General features: G+C 38.6%; 1 protein-coding gene across 3 annotated transcripts in view; it reads left to right on the plus strand.

The window, feature by feature from the left end:
- COPS4 (COP9 signalosome subunit 4) overlaps positions 1–15,584 on the plus strand; it is a 42,527-nt gene extending 26,943 nt beyond the window's left edge. Inside the window, exons 7-10 of one of the 3 annotated variants that reach the window (XM_036279918.1) lie at positions 4,255–4,425; positions 10,336–10,451; positions 11,917–12,001; positions 15,061–15,584. In XM_036279918.1, coding sequence (XP_036135811.1) covers positions 4,255–4,425; positions 10,336–10,451; positions 11,917–12,001; positions 15,061–15,194 — 506 coding nt within the window. In that variant the 3' untranslated portion in view covers positions 15,195–15,584. The remainder of the gene's footprint in view (positions 1–4,254; positions 4,426–10,335; positions 10,452–11,916; positions 12,002–15,060) is intronic. The other 2 variants (XM_036279926.1, XM_036279935.1) reach the window with 2 other exon arrangements.
- Positions 15,585–21,298: the final 5,714 nt, after the last annotated feature.

Here is a 21,298-nt window from a genome sequence, read left to right on the forward strand (position 1 = left end):
ACGAATGCTTTCAAGCATCATTTCATGTTAAAAAAAAAATCATTGTTGATAAAACACTTTTTAAGTGAATTAACTGATTGTCTCTCAGCCATTTTTGGAGTTTTTATCCTTTTCTTGGTGACTTATAAAAACTCTTCATTTATATAAGAAATTTAACAAATTTTCTTCCCAATTTGTTTTTCCTGTACTTGGCTTTGTTTATGAAACAAAGTTGCCTTACAGCAACTTTAAGTTTTTATGGTCTCTGAATTTTCTTGACTTGCTTGGAAAGGGCTTTCCTATTCTGAAATTTACATATTTTCTTTTTACATGTTTTCTTCCAGTGTTACCAACTGAGCTACACTGGCCAAGGCCACTTTGTTCAATTTTAAGAAAATGTCTGCCAAGCCCTGGCCAGTTTTGCTCAATGGTTAGAGAATTGGCCTGCAGACTGAAGGGTCTCTGGTACGATTCCTGGTCAAGGGCACATATCTACCTGGGTTGCAGGTTCAATTCCCTGCCCTGGTTGGGGTCATTCAGGAGGCAGTCAATTGATGTGTCTCTCTCACAGTGATGTTTCTCTTTCTCCCTCCCTTTCTCCCTTCCACTCTATCAAAAAAAAAAAAAAAAAATCAATGGAAAAACATCCCTGGGTGAAGATTAACAAAAAAAAAGAAAATGTCTGCCAAACACCCAAGTCTGAAAAACCGTATCTTGTCAGTCATTATTTTATGTAGATAGTGTTCCATGAAAAAAGACTAGTTCAGCTTGCAGTATTTCCTGGGGACAACCATTGTACTTCTGTTTGCAGCAGAAGTGCTTTATGTGCATTTTCCATTTCATTACACAAAATATTTAAGAAGATGTGTTTTCAAGTATCAAAATTTTTAAATAATTTTTTACTGCTGCAAGGAGTAATGTATTTATTGCTTTTAGAGAGAGAGGAAAGGAGAGAGTGAGATAGAAACATCGATGAGAGAGAACATCAATTGGCCTCCTCCTGCACCCCCCCACTGGGGATTTGGCCCACAACCTGGGCATGTGCCCCGACTGAGAATCGAACCGGGTACTTCTTGCCGCACGGGTTGACACTCAGCTACTGAGCCACACCAGCCAGGGCTACAAGGACATTTTTTTTTTTTTTTTTTTTTAATCCTCACCCGAGGACATTTTTCCATTTTTTTTTGTTCAGGTAGAGTGGGAGGGAGAGAGAGGAAGAGAGAGAGAGAGAGAGAAACATCAATGTGAAAGGAACACATCGAGTGGCTGCCACCCGCACGACTGACCAGAGCTGGGGACAAACTGCAACCGAGGTACGCGCCCTTAGCGGAACCGAACCCGTGTCTCTCAGGACCGCAGGTCGATGCTTTAACCGCTGAGCCAAACCGGCCAGGGCAAGGACATTTTATTAATTTATTTATTTATTTATCTATCTATCCATCTATCTATCTATCTATCTATCTATCTATCTATCTATCTATCCATCCTCACCTGAGGACATTTTCCCATTTTTCGTTCAGATAGAGTGGGAGGGAGAGAGAGAAGAACATTGATGTGAAAGGGACACTTCAAGTGGCTGCCTCCTGCATGACCCCAACCAGGGCCAGGGACAAATTGCAACCGAGGTATGTGCCCTTGACCGGAATTGAACCCGCAACTCATTGGTCTGCAGGCCGATGTTCTAACCGCTGAGCCAGATCAGCCAGGGCTAATTTTTTTTCTTTTTAGCTGCAAGGACATTTTATTTTTTATTTTTATTTATTTATTTATTTTTATCTTTATTGTTAAATGTATTACAGATGTTCCTCATTTCCCCCCCCCCCATTGACCCCTTCCTCCCCGCTCCTGCCCCCCTCCTGCCTTTCCCCACACTGTTGTCGGTGTCCATTGGTTTTACATATATGCATATATGTTCTTTGGTTTATTTCTTCCCACCTTCAACCTCCCCTTCCCTTTGAGGTCTGTCAGTCTAGCAACCAATTTGTGCTTCTTAATCCTTTCACCTTTTTCACCCATTCCCCCAACCCCCCTCACACCTGGCAACCAACAAAGTGTTCTCTGTATCTGTTCTGCTTGTTCATTTTGTTTGTAGATTCAATTGTCGATAGATATGTATTCATTGCTATTTTGTCCCGGGTTCGGTTCCTGCTAAGAGCACGTACATTGGTTGCAGTTTGTCTCCGGTCCCTGTTGGGGTCGTGTGAGTGGCAACCAGTTGATTTGTCTCTCTCACATTGATGTTTCTCTGTTTCTCTTCCTCCTTCTCTCTCTTCCTCTCTATCTGAAGGTAAATGCAAAAATGTCCTCGGGTGAGGATAAAAACATTTCTGGGATGCTGCTTTGACACTACAAAAATTTTGTTTCCTAACTTCCTTTCACATATACCTTTTGATAATTTATTATTTATTAATTCTTGCCTGGACCATTCATTATATTATATAACATAAAGTGAAAATGAAAATGGCAATTTACTAATTCTGTTCTGCATTTATTAGCTACTACTATGTAAGAGCTTTCCTTTTTTTTTAATATCACTATGGACTTTTTTTCTGCTTATTTTTTGTGTGTATAATATAAACACAGAAAAGTGCACATATCAAAAGTGTACAGCCTGATGAATTGTCCCAAATGAACACCCTCATGTAATCAGCATCCAGAACAAGAAACACAATACTATCAGCATCCTGCAAGCCTGTCATGTTTTCTCCTGGCTGTTAGCCCCACCCCAACCCCCCCATGAGTAACCATTAGTATATATTAGCTTTACCTGCTTCTTTTTTTTTTTCATCCTCACCTGAGGACATTTTTTTTCCCATTTTTTGTACAGATAGAGTGGGAGGGAGAGAGAGGAAGAGAGAGAGAGAGAGAGAGAGAGAAACATCGATGTGAAAGGGACACATCGAGTGGCTGCCACCCGCACGACCAACCAGGGCCGGGGACAAACTGCAACCGAGGTACATGCCCTTAGTGGGAACCGAACCCGGGTCTCTCCGGACCGCAGGCCGACGCTCTAACCGCTGAGCCAAACTGGCCAGGGCTACCTGCTTCGTATATAAATGAATCATATAGTATATATATTCATTTTTCTTTTTTTGCTTAACTTTATGAAAGTTTTATAACTTTCCATATTTGTCCATATTGTTACGTATAGTTATAATTTCTTTATTTTCATTGTTGTGTGGTATTCCATTGTGTGAATGCACTGCAGCATTTTTTATCCTATTGTCTTTGGGTAGTTTCTTATTGGCTATTAGGAATAGTACTGCTTTGAACATTTTTATATATTTGACTTTTTTATTTATTCACTGTGTTATTATCATAGTTATTGTTCTTTTTGATGCTCAGATTATGCCAAATATGACCAAATCATGTCTTTTTGCCATGGCCCCATTAATTTTGAATACTTGCCAGCACTGTAGCATAAAAAGATGTCTTAGACTTATCTTGTATTTTTCCTGCCCCAGACTTAAAATCAGCTATTTTTCAAGGATCCCTAGTTTCTTATTTTTTTAATCCTCACCTGAGGATATTTTTCCATTTATCTTCACAAATGAATATACTATTTTTCTCATTCAATATTTGTGAATTTGACTACTTGCTAAAATTTATTTGTCACTCCAAAATCGATACTCGTGGTGTTTTTGGTTGTTTGTGAATATGTCAGGACAGCAACAGATTTGAGTCCACCTAATGTATGTTTCTAGCTGGGGTTGAATAATGCAGTGCTCTGCTTCCTTGTTTCCCCTCTCATACTGTAAACAAATTCCTTTTTGTGGTGAGGTAATGTTATGTTTTTCACATTTTTGTGCTTTTTGATGTGATTTTGGTGTTTAAAGTGGGCCCTAGGCATAGTGCTGAAGTACTGTCTTGTGTTCTTAAGTGAAAGAAGTCTGCCTGTTAGAGAAAATACGTGTATTAGATAAGCTTCATTCAGGCATGAGTTACAGTGTAGGCCATGAGTTCAATGTTAATGAATCAACTACACATATTAAATAAGATGCCTTTGAACAGAAACACACGTAAAACAAAAGTTACATATTGATTAGCTGAAAAAAATGTGACCAGAGGCTTATAGGAACCTAACCCTGTACTTCCCCTAGGAACAGCAATTGAGTATTTGCTAATTTAGTGTTGGCAGCAACTTTGTAAAACATAACTACCACAAATAATGACAATTGACTGAATATTTTAGTAGGCAAAAGTAGGGTCATAAGAATTGTTTTTCATCAATGAAATAGATTGTGAGAATATTTGATGCTCATTTGTTTTCCTTAGGACAACAACGTTCTCGAATGCTAGCTACTCTTTTTAAGGATGAAAGGTGCCAGCAGCTTGCTGCTTATGGAATCCTAGAGAAAATGTACCTGGATAGGATCATCAGAGGAAATCAACTTCAAGAATTTGCTGCTATGCTGATGCCTCACCAAAAAGCAACTACAGCTGATGGTAATGATCATGTCTTATAAGTATGTGGTAGTGAATATTTAGGTACACACTAGTGGAAAATATGTTAAATTTGAAGCATCTTGATATCTTCCCATAACATTTCCATATAACACTTGATTAAAAAAATAACACATACACACATATATATGTATATGTATAAATAATTGATTTCAGAGAGAGGAAGGGAGTGGGAGAGAAAGATAAAAACATCAATGAGAGAGAAACATCAGTTGGCTGCCTCTTGCACAACTCCCCTACTGAGGATTGAGCCCACAACCTGGACATGTGCCCTGACCCAGAATTGAACCAGAGGCAACCTCCTGACGCTGGGTCCAACCATTGAGCCACACCGGCCAGGCCTAAATTAATCTTAACCATTAGTTTGTTTAATAATTATTGAGTCTAATTTTAGTTATAACAAAATTTGGCACAGTAGCTTGCCCAAGGTTATTCTGGGTGAAATTGTTGTCAATAAGAATAGAACTTGGTGTCATATTTCCTAGTTAAGGGATGTATTTGCTTAAGTCAGACTGCCTTTGCCCGGAAAGACATTTTTAATAGATGCTTTTTTATAACATTAGTTATTTTACAGGTTTTAAAGTAGCTTATAACAATAACACACATGATAAAAATGTTGATGTAGACCATCAGAAATGTGAAAAAGGTAAAAATAAACATGTAGATCACTACTTTGGATTTACTGTCATCCTATTGAAGAGAATTTAGCTGTATTGTAAAGAGTCATTTATGAGCCCTGGCCAGATATCTCAGTTGGTTAGAGTGTCTTCCTGATGCACCAGGGTTTGGGGTTCGGATTTCTGCTCAGGGCACATACAAGAAGCAACCAATGAATACATAAATAAGTGAAACAACAAATTGACTTTTTTTTTTTTTTATCCTCACCCGAGGACATTTTTTCCATTTTTTGTTCAGATAGAGCGGGAGGGAGAGGGAGGAAGAGAGAGAGAGAGAGAGAGAGAAACATCAATGTTAAGGGACACATCGAGTGGCTGCCACCCACATGACCAACCAGGGCCGGGGACAAACTGCAACCGAGGTACGTGTCCTTAGCGGGAACCGAACCCGGGTCTCTCTGTACCGCAGGCCGACGCTCCAACCGCTGAGCCAAACCGGCCAGGGCCAAGTTGACTTTTTTTTCTCTTTCTCTCCCTCTTTGCACCCTCCTCACCCCAATCCCCTCCTCCTTTTTCTTTCTCTCTAAAATCAATCAATCAGCCCTGGCCAGTTTGGTTCAGCGGTTAGAACGTCAGCCCGCGTACCAGAGTCCCAGGTTCGGTTTCCGCTAAGGGCATGTACCTCAGTTGCAGTTTGTCCCTGGCCCCGGTTGGGGTCATGTGGGTGGCAACCACTCAGTATGTCTATCTCATGTCGATGTTTCTCTCTCTCTCTTCCTCTCTCTCTCCCTCCCTTTCTCTCTGAAGATAAATGCAAAAATGTCCTCGGGTGAGGATAAAAAAATCAAATCAATCAATCAATAAAACAATTTGCTACTTTATTACTATTTGTTTTTAAGAGTCAGTTAGGCCCAGCCGGTGTGGCTCAGTGAATGTCGTCCCATGAACTGAGAGGTTCCGGTTCGAATCCTGGTCAGGGCACATGCCTGGGTTGCAGGCTTGATCCCCAGTGGGGGTTGTGCAGAAAAACTTATCCATATTTCTCTCTCTCCCTTCCTCTCTAAAAAAAATAAATAAAAGCATATTTAAAAAATGATAATAATGCCCAGCTGGTGTGGCTCAATGGTTGAGTGTTGACCCATGCATCAAGAGGTCTCTGGTTCGATTCCCGGTCAGGGTACATGCCCAGGCTGTGGGCCAAATCCCCAGTGGGGGGCATACAGGAGGTGGCCAGTCACTGTTCTCGCTCATCAATGTTTCTGTCTCTTTCCCTTCCCCTTCCTTTCTCTGTAAAATCAATAAAGAAAAATTGTTTTTAAAAAATGATAATAATGAAGACTGTTAAGAGAGCATGAAAAAAAAGTCATTTAGCCCTGACCCATATGGCTTAGTGGTTAGAGCATCGGCTCGTGCACTGAAGGGTCTCAGATTTGATTTCTGATCAAAGCACATACCTTGGTTGCAGATTTGATCCCTGGTCCCAGTCAGGGTGTGTGTGGGAGGCAACCAATTGATGTGTCTCTCTCGCATTGACAATGTTTCTCTCTCTGTCCCCGCACCTCCTTCCCTTCGACTCTGTAAAAATCAATGGAAAAAATATCCTTGGGTAAGGATTAACAACAACAAAAAAACAGTCATTTATGTAGGATTTGCTGAAAAGTGTTCATTTAACCCAGTCTTACTTCCCTGAGTTAAACCAGATCAATTAAGGGATTAGATTGATCTATTGAGTTTCTTTCATTTAATTACACTTTAAAAAGGAAACCAGTTGATTTTTTTAAATTAAAAATTATGTATTCATTTATTTATTTATTGGTTAATGCTCACCTGAGGATATTTTTCCATTGATTTTTAGATAGAGTGGAAGGGAGGAGAGAGAAAGAGAAATAGAGACATTGATATGAGAGACACATCATATCAGTTGGTTGCCTCCCACACAACGTCGACCAGAGCTGGGGATCAAACCTACAACCCCAGGTACGTGCCCTTGACCTGGAATTGAACCTGAGACCCTTCAGTCTGAGGGCCAATGCTCTAACTTATGAGCCAAACCAGCCAGAGCAACCAGTTGATTCTTATCTTTCTGTGTACAGGAGATTTTTTTTATAGATATCTTTTATGCACATCCTGAGGAAAAATTGCATTTTAGTTTTAGGATTAGTTGTGATTCTCCTTAGCAGTTGGTTTTTGTCTTATTAAAGACACCAGTGTGGGTCAATGGTTAGAGCATCAGCTGAAGAGCCAAAGCATTCAATTCCTGGTCAAGGACACATACCTAGGTTGCAGGTTGAATACCTGGTCCCTGTTGGGTTTGGGTTGAGTGTGGGAGGCAACTAGTCCATGTGTCTCACATTGATGTTTCTTTTTTTTCTGTCCTCACCCAAGGACATTTTTTGCATTTACCTTCAGATAGAGTGGGAGGGAGAGAGGGAGGAAGAGAGAGAGAGAGGAAGAGAGAGAGAGAGACATCCACTGGCTGCCACCCACATGACCCCATCCGGGGCTGGGGACAAACTGCAACCGAGGTATGTTCCCTTAGCGGAAACCGAACCCGGGTCTCTCTGGTCTGCGGGCCGATGTTTCTTTATCTCTCTCTCCCTCTTTTCCTCTCCTTCCCTCCTTTCCACTCTAAGAAATATCCTTGGGTGAGGATTAAAAAAAGAAATAGATCAATAAATAAAGTAAAGACATTGAGTTGATAAATTGATTGGCTTTCTTAATTTGATTGGCTGCTAGAAAGCTTACAAATAAATCTGTAGTCCACCTGTACAGAGTGTGTATGTGTTTTGATTGTTACTTCTCTTATTTTACTTTTAGTTTTTTAAAAATTAAATTTATTGGGGTGACATTGGTTAATAAGATTATATAGTTTCAAGTGTATGGTATTACAATGCATTATTTGTATATTGCATTGTGTGCCCATCACCTCTTTTTTACTTTTATTTAATTAATTAATTTTTTTTAATCCTCACCCAAGGCAGGAACATTGATTGGTTGCCTTCCATATGCTTTCTAATCAAGGACCAAACCTGCAACCAGGTATGTGCCCTCACCAGGAATGGAACAGGCAACCTTTTGGTTCTCAGGACAACACTCAACCCACTGAGCCACTCCAGCCAGGAAGCCATTTGTATACCTTCAGAGAAATGTCTGTTCATATCATTTGCCTATTTATAAATTGGGTTATTTATCCTTTTATTACTGAATTATAAGAATCCTTATATAGTCTAGATCTGATCATTATCAGATAAATGATTTGCAATTCTCATTCTATGTGTTCTTTCTTCATTTTTTTTTTTTTATCCTCACCTGAGGACACTTTTTTTTCTTTCATTTTTTTGTTCAGATAGAGTGGGGGAGAGAGAGAGGGACAGAGAGAGAGAAACATCGACGTGAAAGGTACACATCGAGTGGCTGCCACCCTCACGACCCAACCGGGGCCAGGGACAAACTGCAACCGAGATACATGACCTTAGCGGGAACCGAACCTGGGTCTCTCTGGACCGCAGGCCAACACTCTAACTGCTGAGCCAAACTGGCCAGGGTTCTTCATTTTTTTGATAGTATCTTTTGAAATACAAAAGTTTTTCAATTTCGAAGTCCAGTTTATTTGTTTTTTCCTTCTGTTGCTTGTGCTTTCAGTGCTGTATCTAAGAAACCATTACCTAACCCAAGATCATAAAGATTTCTCTGTTTTCTTCAATAAGTTCTGTAATTGTACTTCTTACATTTAGGTCTTTGATTCATTCTGAGTTAATTTTTGTATATGGTGTAGGGTAGGGGTTTTACTTTATATGGATATCCAGTTGTTGCAGCACCATTTGTTGAAAAGACTATTATTTTCACATTGAATTGTCTGTCCTAGCATACTTGTTGACAATCAATTGACTCTAAATGTGAGAGTTTATTTCTGGACTCTAAATTCTATTCCTCTATTTTATATACCTGTGTTCATGCCATTACCACACTGTCTTGGATACTGTATCTTTGTAGTAAGTTTTAAATCAGGAAGTGTGAGCCCTGGCCACTTTGGCTCAGCGGTTAGAGCATTGGCCTGCGGTCCAGAGAGACCCGGGTTCAGTTCCTGCTAAGGGCATGTACCTTGGTTGCAGTTTGTCCGCAGCCCTGGTTGGGTTGTGCGAGTAACAACCACTCGATGTGTCGCTTTCACATCGATGTTTCTCTCTCTCTCTCCCCCTACCACTCTATCTGAACAAAATATCGAAAAGTGTCCTCGAGTGAGGATAAAAAAACAATCAGGAAGTGTGAGTCCTCCAACTTTGTTCTTTTTGAGGATTGTTTTGGCTCTGCTTGAGCCCTTGAATTTCCATGTGAATTTTAAGGTCAGCGTGTCAATTTTTGCAAAAATGTCAGGTGGGATTTTGATAGGGATTACAATGACTACATATCAGTTTGGGGAGTATAGCTATCTTAACAATATTAAGTCTTTCATATTTTCCCATTTATTTAGGTCTTTATATTTAGAAGTTGCTAAGAGAATAGATTTAAAAAGTTCTCATCAGAAGAAAAAAATTGTAACTATGTGAGGTGATGGATCTTATCAAAACTTATTGTGGTAATTATTTTGCAAAATATACACATATCAACTTATAATGTTGTAAACCTTAAGCTAATACAATGTTTTATGTCAGTTATATCTTAATAAAACTGGAAAGAAAGGAAAAAGAATTGTGTGAGCCCAGCACTCTAATAACACCTCATGGTGGGGCCTTAGGTCCAGAACTTCATCATTTAAGAGAGGATGCTCTGCCTTTGCTCTCATAAAGGGTTAGCTTGTTCCTACATTCTGGACACTTTTCACATTTGCCTCAGAATAAGGTGCTTACGGAGTACCCAAAGGAGTAGAGATGTTTCTATTGAGCTGTATGTATTGACATTATTAAGCTTGCAGAACGGGTTGCATGATTGTTTTGCTACTGCTTGCTAATAATAGTTAGCTAGCTTACAGCACGAAAAGTTCCGAATCTGCTAGCTAGCCTAAGGAAGCAAACCCTCAAACCCAAAGGGTTAAATTCATTCAGCTGGTTAGTAATTACTTGACAATCACTTATTTTCTAAATATATTATTTTTATTTAATTGTATCTTCAAGCTGTATCAAATAAGGCATTTGGGTTACTTTTAACATTTTGTTGGGAATAAAGACAATAATTATGAGTTATTATATGCTTAGAAATTTTCGGAAAAAAAGGGATTAATCTTTTAGGAGTATAAAACCAGTTTCAAACATAACTGCCCTACTTATATTTATTTAAGGTTCTAGCATCTTGGACAGAGCTGTTATTGAACACAATTTGTTGTCTGCAAGCAAATTATATAATAATATTACCTTTGAAGAACTTGGAGCTCTTTTAGAGATTCCTGCAGCTAAGGTATTTTCTTGTTTCCAATATATAAAAAGGAAGTTAAGAGACTAAATTATTGATGTAATGAGAAAACAAAATATATAATTGATAAATATTGGTAACTGCAATAAAAATAAACATAAAAAGCCTTTGCTAAATGGAAATAAATTATTTCAGTGTTAAAATAGTACTGTAATGGAACTGTCTTTGTGTTTTTTTTTGTTTGTATTTTATGATAAAGTGATCTAGAATGGAAATCTTAAAGGATTTTCCGGATTATGATACCCAGTTTGTGAGAATATCTTTGCCTAGAGTGTTTAAATCCATTTCATAGTTGTTTCTGATTTCTGACTAACTTAAGATTTCTGTAGATGCTTTATTACTTCTATTTTCTGCCCTAAATTGACTCAAAGGGTAAATATTTCTTTTCTTTGAGAGAATGACTATGGTAATATGCCAGGCTATTCTATTGTAATTTCTGTGCTTGATTTAACTTAAGAAGTTGACTGAGTTATTAGGGAATTAATTTCATTCTTTGTCATAATAAAGGTTTAGTGACAGTATATAAATCCCAGCAAACTGCCAATACTATATAGAGCGTATTTCGGGTATCATTTACAAAACATTCTCCTAATTTTAAATAATAGTAAAAGCAAGCAATTAACCTTACTTTTATCTAACTTGGAAAACTTAAAGTCATGTACTTATGAATCACATCCCCTTTTATGTTTAACACAATTAAAAAAATATATATGTTGCCCTGGCCGGGTTGCTAAGTGGTTAGAGCGTCGGCCTGCGGACCAGGGAGTCCTGGGTTTGATTCTGGCCAAGAGCATGTACCTTGGTTGCAGTTTGTCCCCAGCCCCAGCTGGGGTCTTGTGGGTGGCTGCCAATCGATGTATCTCTCTCACATTGATGTTTCTCTAGCTCTTTGTCCCTCCCACTCTGTTTGAAGATAAATGTAAAAATAACCTCGGGTGAGGAATAAAAAAATATATATGTTTTTATTGATTTTTTTAGAGAGAGAGGAAGGGAAAGGGAGGGAATGATAAAAACGTCGATGAGAGAGAACATCAATTGGCTGACTCCTGCATGCCCCACACTGGGGATTTGGCCCACAACCTGGGCATGTGCCCTGACTAGGAATTGAACTGGCAACCTCTTGGCACTTGGGTTGGTGCTCAACCACTGAGCCACATTGTCCAGGCAGCAGAGATAAAAATTCTTATCCAAAGACAAAATCTTCTTGTCCAAAATCTCACAAGCAAAATAGATCCTAATTAACTTAAAATAATGGATTGTACCCAGAAAGAATTGGGGCAATATAATAGGAAGATTTATAAGATTTACTCTTGTAATGAATGGCAGGTAAACATATTTGTAAGCTTAGTGATTGATGAGTAGCTAAATCAAGAACTTTCACTTGTCTTATATGTGAATGTTAGATATGATATATAGAGTGTCTGAGAATTTATTTTTTTAATTTAAACAGGCAGAAAAGATAGCATCACAAATGATAACAGAAGGACGTATGAATGGATTTATTGATCAGATTGATGGAATAGTTCATTTTGAAAGTAAGTTTTGCTTGTTTTTGTGATAGTGAAATGTTAGTGAGGTGTTGTATACCTAGGATTAAAACATGTTGAACAATTTCCTTTGACCTAGAATCTTACTATTGGAATAGGCGTATTTCGCAAAGAAGTAATTTTGAAAAGTATTGTTTTTGTGACTTATAGTCATAGATCTACTTAATGCAGCATTTTCTATATTGTGGAAAATTTTGAAACTGAAACTATCATCAGTTCGTTCATTTACTCATCAAACATGTATTGAACACATACCATGTAATGGGCATGTGGAGATGACCGCTGCATTTCCCATTCATTAGAGTAAGGGAGGCAGGCAGGTAAGTAGATTTCATTGTCTAGTATCTCCTCAGCCCCTGTTCCTAACTCATTTACACTGTGACTTTGCTGTACCCACAACCATTCCACTTGTGAACTTTTAGTTTGAAATATCCCTGTTTTTTTGTGGTCTGTTTCAGTTACTTCCATTTCAACTCTTCATTGACTGCATTGAAACCTCTCATCTGTTGACTCATACCTTTAACAGTCAGCCCAGCCCATTTCTCTCTTTAATGCTCTTCCTATCCAGCTTGAATTCCAGGACTCATTATTTCATTACTGTTTTACAGATGCCCCAGAACACTTGTCTGTTAGCTTTTTTGTTCTAGCTATCCAGCAAAACTTCACCTTGAATGAACCCATTCTCCATCTTTCTTACCCATGCCTATACTGGAATAGCTAGCTAATGTTGGAGAAGAGTCAGAGCACCAGACAGATTGAACACCACTGCAAATTCAAGGTCATGGGTCCCAACACTAGCTGGATTCTTGATATATTTCTTTAGTCTATTCTTTCCTACTCTGCAATGATTATTTCAGATTTCATTTTTCTTAGATCTCTGATTTTTCTCCTATTTTTACACAGAAAAAAAAAGCTATCAGTGTGAAATTAACTTCTTTATCAGATTCATATGATTTATAAACTTGCAAATATAACTTATTAAATATATGGATCTAATTCTGTCTTTTTCTTTTTTCATGTTATACTGGAGGAGGTTTCTTTCTCCCTCTCCAGTTCTTCCACTTGTGCTTTGGATTTCTTCTCTGACCTCTGCCACAACCCCCTTCCCCAATATTTTTAGGAACCTGAGCTTAGTAGTTATTTTTCTGTTTTCATCTTTTCTTCTTCTGTTGGCTTCTTTCCATAAATTTTAAACATACTTAGGTCTCTTCCATTTTAACAAAAATCCTTTTACCTCTCAGGCCTCTTCTTGACTTTTCAACTTATCAAATAGCGTTGATCATTTACTCCTTTTTGATATCTCCACCCCACCACCATCATCTTGACTCTGTCATCTCCTTCACCTGCTTTCTCTCCTACTTCTCCAGGTATTCTTCCTAGTCATCTTTATAGATTTTATAGTGCCTTTAAATTTAAATATTGGGGCTGCTTGGGGCTTAGTTCTAGGCCTTTTCTCCTTACTCTACTAAGTTTCCCTAGGCAATCTCATCTGTTCCCTTTGATTCAGTCATCTCTATGCAGACAATACTTACATATACTTTTGTAAGGTAAATCTCTCTTCTGAGTCCCAGACACAGAGGTTCTAATTGATTACTAGGCATTTCTCACCTGATTACGTCATGGGCATCTCAGTATGAACATACCCCAAACCGAATTCATTATCTCCCTTCTCTGCCTGCCCCCCCCCCCATCACCAGCCAACCAGCCATCTGAAACCACATTGTTCACTTTCTCCAGCATTCCTTTATTTTGTTTTCTTTTTTTCTTGTAAATTTAATATTGGTAAAGCAACTCTTAACTCTGTACTACTATTTTTTAAAATATGTTTTTATTGATTTTTTTTATAGAGGAGGAGGACAGAGAGAGAAACATTGATGTTTGAGAAAAACATCAATCGGCTGCCTCCTGCACGCCCCCAACTGAGGATCAAGCCCGCAACCCAGGCATGTGCCTTGACTGGCAATCAAACTGGGACCTCTCAGTCCAAGGGATGACGCTCAATCCACTGAGCCACACTGGTCGGGCCACTACTATTTTTTTAATCAAGATGAAATTCAAAGAACATAAAATTAATCATTTTAAAGTGAACAACTCAGGGTCACTTAGTATGTTCACAATGTTGTGTAACCACCATCTCTACCTAGTTCCAAAACATTTTCATCTTCCCAAAAGGAAATCCATTGGCATGTGCCCTGACCGGGAATTGAACAGCCACCTCTGGGTGCATGGGTCTCGACGCTCAACCACTGAGCCACAGCGGCTGGGCAAAGCTCATCCCTTTTTAAGGCTGAATAAAGACTCCATGGTATAGATATATCACAGTCCTGCCACTGTTTTTTATTTTTAAAATTATAATTTTGTCCAAATTATAAAGAAAGCAAAGAAAAAGGGGATTGCCTTAGTAATTTCTTTAAATTTACATATCAGTAGGAAAGGACTGATAAAATAGTTATTTTATGTTCTTTATGAAGATTTATAGTTTTTTCTTCATTAATTCTGTGCCCATTTTTGATACAGTTTTGTGCTATTTTAAATGGGACCCCTACCCCCTAATTTTTCATTTCTAACTGCATATTGCTTATATAGAGAAAAACCTGCTGGATTCTTGATGAGTTGTTTTTTGTTTGCTTGTTTATTTTGGGTTTCAATAATAAAATATTTATCCTTCAGAGTCCATTTGAGACAGCCTTGAATATGTAAATGGATTTACTTCTCCAGCAGATGGCAGTGTCTTATGAGTCATTGGTGATGAGCAGGTTTCAGTGAAGCTGCCTTCTTACTGTAGTTCTGTTGGAGGTTATTGGGTTGGTTGGTTTTATTTTGTTTCCATGAATAATCTGTATGTGCCTGTCTTTTTGTTTTGTTTTATACTTTGTGCCAGTGCTTTAGGTGCTTTTCTTAATTATTACTTATTAGCTTAATTTTATTAGCCAAGATTTTTGGAGAAAACTTTTAAAAATTAATACTTCTGTATTTATCTTTTAACATATTTACGGTGAATATGAAGGAGTAATTTCAACTTTCTACCTTATTTATTTTTTCTTTAGCACGAGAAGCCCTGCCAACATGGGATAAACAGATCCAATCACTTTGTTTCCAAGTGAATAACCTTTTGGAGAAAATTAGTCAGACAGCACCAGAATGGACAGCACAAGCCATGGAAGCCCAGATGGCTCAGTGACTCCTTGCAGAACTTCTGTGCACACTACATCTTTTCCATGTTGTACAGATTAATTTCACTGTCTCCATAGCATTTGCATCATGACCTTATATATTTCCATCCCTTTTATGCTGGATTCCATTTAAAGAAGACGTTGTTAGAGCAGGAAGTACAAGCATTGAAAAATATGTAGTTCCCATATATTCAGGGTCTCTGTGTATCAAGCTAACTCAGAAGTTTTGAGAGCTTTTTTGTTAAACAGAGTAAGTGAAATATCTGTGGCTAAAAAGTTTGGGATTTGTGATAACTTTGTAGTCATGTAAAACTTAAGTGCTTTGTGCCTCTCCAAATGTGGTTATTCTAATAAATGGAGAAGTGAGCCAAATAAAAGCAGTACTTTGTTTTTAATTAGTGAACAGTGGTTCTTTTTCCTTTTTCCTTTCAGTTAACCAGTTACACCCTATGCAGAAATGCAAGGATAAACCACAGTGCCTGCCCTCCAGGCATCCACAGCCAGAGCCAGTAGATGTAATACTTGCAGTGTACCCAGCAGTGGGTGCACGTAGGGGAGCTTTCCATTTAGCAGAGGAAATCAGGGGAGGCTCCTCGAAGAGGATCGTTTCAGCCTAGCTTTATGGAGAAAATGGGAAGGGAGTTTCAAAAAGTCTGGATGGCTGTCAGTTTCAGTGCCAACATGTAAAGAGCTTAGAAATCATCACTTCATTTGTACAGCAAGAAAACACCTGGGCAGGCTGGAAATCAATGGCTTTTCCTAGATACACAAGAGAATTAAAGTCCCAGAGCAAGCCACCACTCCACACCCTGGAGAGACTTTTAAATAGAATCACAGTAGAGATCAACTTTCCAGCAACAGAATATGCTCCGGCCAGTAACTGATGTGAACAGTGAAATGGTATCTGACACATCCCCAGAGGCTGAGTGTGGACTAGCTTGACAGTTAAAGACCCCTGAGTGCCTACTCTTAGAGAAGCCCCCACTTTCTAGAATTTACCCTAAGGAACCCACCAGGTTCTCATGACTAAAATCAGGGATCCCTTTGTGTTTCAGATAGGGCAGGGCAGGGGAGGAGAAAGTAACTATTTTGAAATACACCCAGATCATTTTCCATGATAAAGGCCTGCCCTCTAGTAGAAACTACTTTGTCAGAGCCTTATGTTACCTGGGCTTATGTGACCTGGGGCAAAGGCAGACAAGTCCAGTCCAGTTCAACCTTCCTGTAGCATATCAAGAGGAGGAAAAAAAGGCTAAGAAAAAAACACTTTTGAAGGTCACAGCCCAGGGATTTGGGCCAAATAAAAAATAGGGATATAGTCCTGGTTGGTTTGGCTCAGTGGTTAGAGCTTCAGCCTATGGACTAAAGGGTCACGGGTTTGATTCCTGGTCAAGGGCATGTACCTGGGTTGCAGGTTTGATCCCTGGCCCTGGTCGCAGTCATGTGGGAGGCAGCCAGTTAATATGTCTCTCTCACATTGATGTTTCTCTCCCTTTCTCCCTCCCTTCCATTCATATAAAGATGAATGGAAAAATATCCTTGGGTGAGGATTAATAAAAAAAAAAAAAAAATAGAGATATAATCATAAGATTATAGAATGCCCAAATACCTGTCCAGCAATAGTATAATCAGTGGATTCTGACTGACAGTTGCAAAGCAGACCTTTTAAGAAAGATTTCTTGGGTAAACAACACAAGGAAAATAGAAGAAATAGAAGACTCTGCCGCTTACAACCACAGCAAACACTACAGCACAGCTCCTATCCAGACTAACATAAAACCTTGTACTAAAGCCGAAGTTACCTCATTTCCTATTGCCTGATACACTGTGCTTGGCTTTAAAACAAAAAAGTACAAAACATGATATAAAGCAAGAAAAAATTTGAAGAGACAAATCAAGCAAGCCTCAGAACCAGACTAACCTATAGCAGGGATGTTGGTACTATCAGACAAGGAATTTAAAGCAACTGTCATTTATTTGCTAGGGGCTCTAATGAAAAAAGTAAACATTCAAGAGCAGATGGGTAATGTAAGCAGAGAGATCAAAACTCTAAGAATTAAAACGTGATGCTATAACTAGAAATACACGAATGGAAAAGGCGATGCTTTTGATGGGCTCATCATTAGACTGGATGTACCTGAGGAAAGATCAGTGAACTTGAAGATGCATGAATAGAAACTTCCCTATATCTAAGATAACATACCTTCGAAATGTCAGAGTAATTTTCTTTTCTAGACCTCTTGAAGGTACAACTGCAGGCACCAGAGTATTAGACCACCAGAACATGAGACCTCAGAACATTTCATTGTTATCTTGTTCCCCAAATACCATGTCTGTATATTGTAGATGTTAATAAATATCCTATACTGCCAATGTAAAAGAAGTATGTGTTTCTTTGTTTTCCTTTTTATCTAGTTCTAGAGATTTCTCCACTTTGCTTTCTCCTGCCTCTTTAAGCGACCACCAATGGATTTATTTCATGTACCTTCCTTATGTTTTCTCCTTTGATTCTCAATGCATAAAGGGAACTCAAAACTCATTCTCCAGAGCATTTTTTCAGTTTGTTGAGATTTTGCTTCTGGGCATGTCCTCAAAAATTTGGCTCAAATAAACTCTTATAAAATTAAAAAAAAGAAATTTCCCAAACTGAAATACAAATAGAAAAAAGAATAATAATAATAAAAAAAGATGGGACAGAATATCCAAGAACTATAGGACAGTTATATAAGGTGTAACAACATAGGTATAATGGGAATACCAGAAGGAGGGGGAAAAAAGGAACAGAAGAAATATTTGAAATAATGGATAACAATTTTCCAAAATTAATGTTAGACACCAAAGCATCGATCTAAGAAGCTCAGAAAACAGCATGAATGATAAATACCAAAAAAATCTATACCTAAGCATATATCATTCAAACTGCAGAAAACCAAAGACAGAGAGAAAAATCCTGAAAGAAGCCAGGGGGGTAAAACATCTTACTAATAGAGGGACATGGATGAGAATTATTTTGGATGTTTTGACAGAAACCATGCAAGCAAGAGCAGAGTGGAAATACTTAATATGGTGTTAAAAACCCCACCAACAGGATTTTATCCAGCAAAATTATCCTTCAAAAGTGAAGGAGAGATAAAGACTCAAAAAAAACTGAAGAATTTTGTTGCTAGGAGATCTGCCTTGCAGCAAATATTAAAGGCAGTTTTTCAGAGAAGGAAAATGGGTTAGAAACTCAGATTGCATAAAGAAAGGAAGAGCATCAGAGAAGAAATAGTGAAGGTAAAATAATTTATTTCTTATTTTTAGTTGGTCTAATAGATAACTTCATTCAAAATAATAGAAACAATTTTTGGATGATTATAGCACACAGATAAGTGAAATGAATGACAGCAATGATAGGAAGAAGGAATTGGGAATATTCTGGTTTTTGGTAGCTACACGGAGCATAAAACAGTATAGTGTTATTTGAACGGGGACTTAGATTAGTTGTAAATGTATATTGCAAACTCTAGGGTAACCAGTACAAAATTCTTGAAAAGAAATGCAGCCCTGGCCAGTTTCTCAGTGGTTAGAGCGCCTGCCTATGGACTAATGGGTCTCAGATTCGATTCTGGTCAAGGCCACATACCTGGATTTCAGTTTGATCCCCAGCCTTGGGTGGAGTTGTTCAGGAGGCAACCAATCAAAATGTCTCTCTCATATCAATGTTTCTCTCTCCCTCCTTCTTTCCCTTCCACTCTCTCTAAAAAAATCAATGGAAAAATATCTTTGGGTGAGGATTAACCACCACCACCACCCCCAAAAAAAGAAGAAATTCAAAATTGATATGCTAAGAGAGGAGGGAGATAATAGAATTATAAAATGTGGCCAATTTTGCTCAGTGGTTAGAGTGCCCGCCTGCAGACAGAAGAGTCGCAGGTTTGATTATGGTCAAAGGCACGTATCTGGGTTATTGTACGGTCCCGGCCTCAGTTGGGGTTGTGCAGGAGGCAGCCAATCGATGTGACTCTCTTGCATAGATGTCTCTCTCTCTCTGTTTCCCCCTCCCACTCTATCTGAAGACAAATGGAAAAATGTCCTTGGATGAGGATAAAAATAAAAAAAGGCATAGTATAGAGCCCAGCCGGTGTGGCTCACTGGTTGAGCATCGACTCATGTATCAAGAGATCACCAGTTCAGTTCCTGGTCATGACACATGCCCAAGTTGTGGGCCCAATCCCTAATGGGGGCATGCAGGAGGCGGGCAATTGACGTTCTCTCTCATCGATGTTTCTATCTCTCCCTCTCCCTTCCTCTCTCTCTAAAATCAATAAAGAAAAAATATTTTTTTAAAAAGCGGAGTATCAAAATACATGAAGCAAAAACATATAGAACTTCAAGGACAAACACATGAATCCACTGTTATACTTGGAGAATTTACAGTCCTTCTATCATCCAGCAGGCAGAAAATTGGTAAGGACATACTCAACAGCACCATCAATCAATTGGATATGATTGACATCAATAGACTAATTCATCCAACAATAGCAGAGAACACGTTCTTCTCAAGTTCCCATAAAACATTCCCAAGACAGATCACATCCTGGGCCATAAAACACACCTTAACAAATGAAAAAGAATAGAAATCATGCAATGTGTACTCTCAGACCACAATGAAATTAAAAATATCAGTAACAGATAGCTGGAAAACCTCAAAATACTTGGAGATTAAACAGTATACTTCTAGCCCTGGCCGGTTTGGCTCAGCGGTTAGAGCGTCGGCCTGCAGTCCTGAGAGACCCGGGTTCGGTTCCTGCTAAGGGCGCGTACCTCGGTTGCAGTTTGTCCCCGGCCCTGGTCAGTCGTGCGGGTGGCAGTCACTCGATGTGTCCCTTTCACATCGATGTTTCTCTCTCTTCCCCTCCCACTCTACCTGAACAAAAAATGGAAAAATGTCCTCGGGTGAGGATAAAACAAACACACAAACAAAAAAACAGTATACTTCTAAATAACACTTGGGGTCAAAGAAGAAATCTCAAGAGAATTTAAAAATATTTTGAATTAAATGAAAATGCAACTTATCAAAATTTGTAGGATGTAGTGGAAGCACTGCATATATTAGAAAAGAAGAAAGATCTAAAATAAATAAGCTTCCACTTTGGGAAACTAGGAAAAAAAGCAAATTATAGCGAAGTTGCAGAATATAAGGTAATGTACAAAAGTCAATTGATTTCTGATATATATAAATAAACACTTGGACTTTGAAATTTCAAAAAAGTATGTATGTTGAAAGTAGAGAAAATAGGAAACTTTGAGAGTGAAGAAGTGGTAGAAGAGTAGGCTAAACATAGGAAGGACCAGGGAAAATCCTGGGGTCTGTTTATTAAAATGTTCACAATTTAACTCATGGCAGGCAGTGTACAGAATGGACTGGAGAGGCAGAGAAACTACTTCAGGAGCTATGGACATGATTCTCCAACTGGAAAGATAATGAGGGTTACATCCATGGCAGCGAAGAGAAAGAGGAGAGGAAGGGTTAATTTATTCAATACATGATTTGAGTAGGTACCTACTAGGTGTCAGGCATTATTTTAGACACTGGAGATACAGCAACAAACAAAATAGATCACCTCTTGGGGGTATCAAGTGGAGTTTAAGTGACAGAAGTTAGTGTCTGATTACAGGCCCCGGGGACATCCAGATGGACTTGTTTACTAGGCAGCTGAAGAGACATTCTGAAAATTAGTAGCAAGGGAGAAAGTGGAAATACAGTCCTTGCATATAGGAGGCAGTGGCAACCATGCGAGCAGATGACGCCAAGAACAGGTACAAAAGGAGGGCACCTAGGTTAGAACCCACATCTTGCAAAGCACCTACATCTATAAGGCAAGTAACGGAAGGGGCAAAGCACTAAATGTGTCGAATGCCTATTAAGTTCCAGGGGCTTTTACACTTTATCTCAATAAAATTTCACAATATACTTATATAGTAGATAGTTTTGCCTCCCCTACTCCCCCAAATAAAATGGACTCAGAAGTGTAAGAAAACTAAAGGAAATTAGGAAGTGACATTTTCATCAGGGCAAACTTGCAGATGAATCAAATGGAATAAGAAATGTGAGCCCTGGCCAGTCTGG

Source organism: Molossus molossus, unplaced genomic scaffold (genome assembly GCF_014108415.1).
Source record: "Molossus molossus isolate mMolMol1 unplaced genomic scaffold, mMolMol1.p scaffold_m16_p_1, whole genome shotgun sequence".
NCBI classification, from domain to species: Eukaryota; Metazoa; Chordata; class Mammalia; order Chiroptera; family Molossidae; genus Molossus; species Molossus molossus.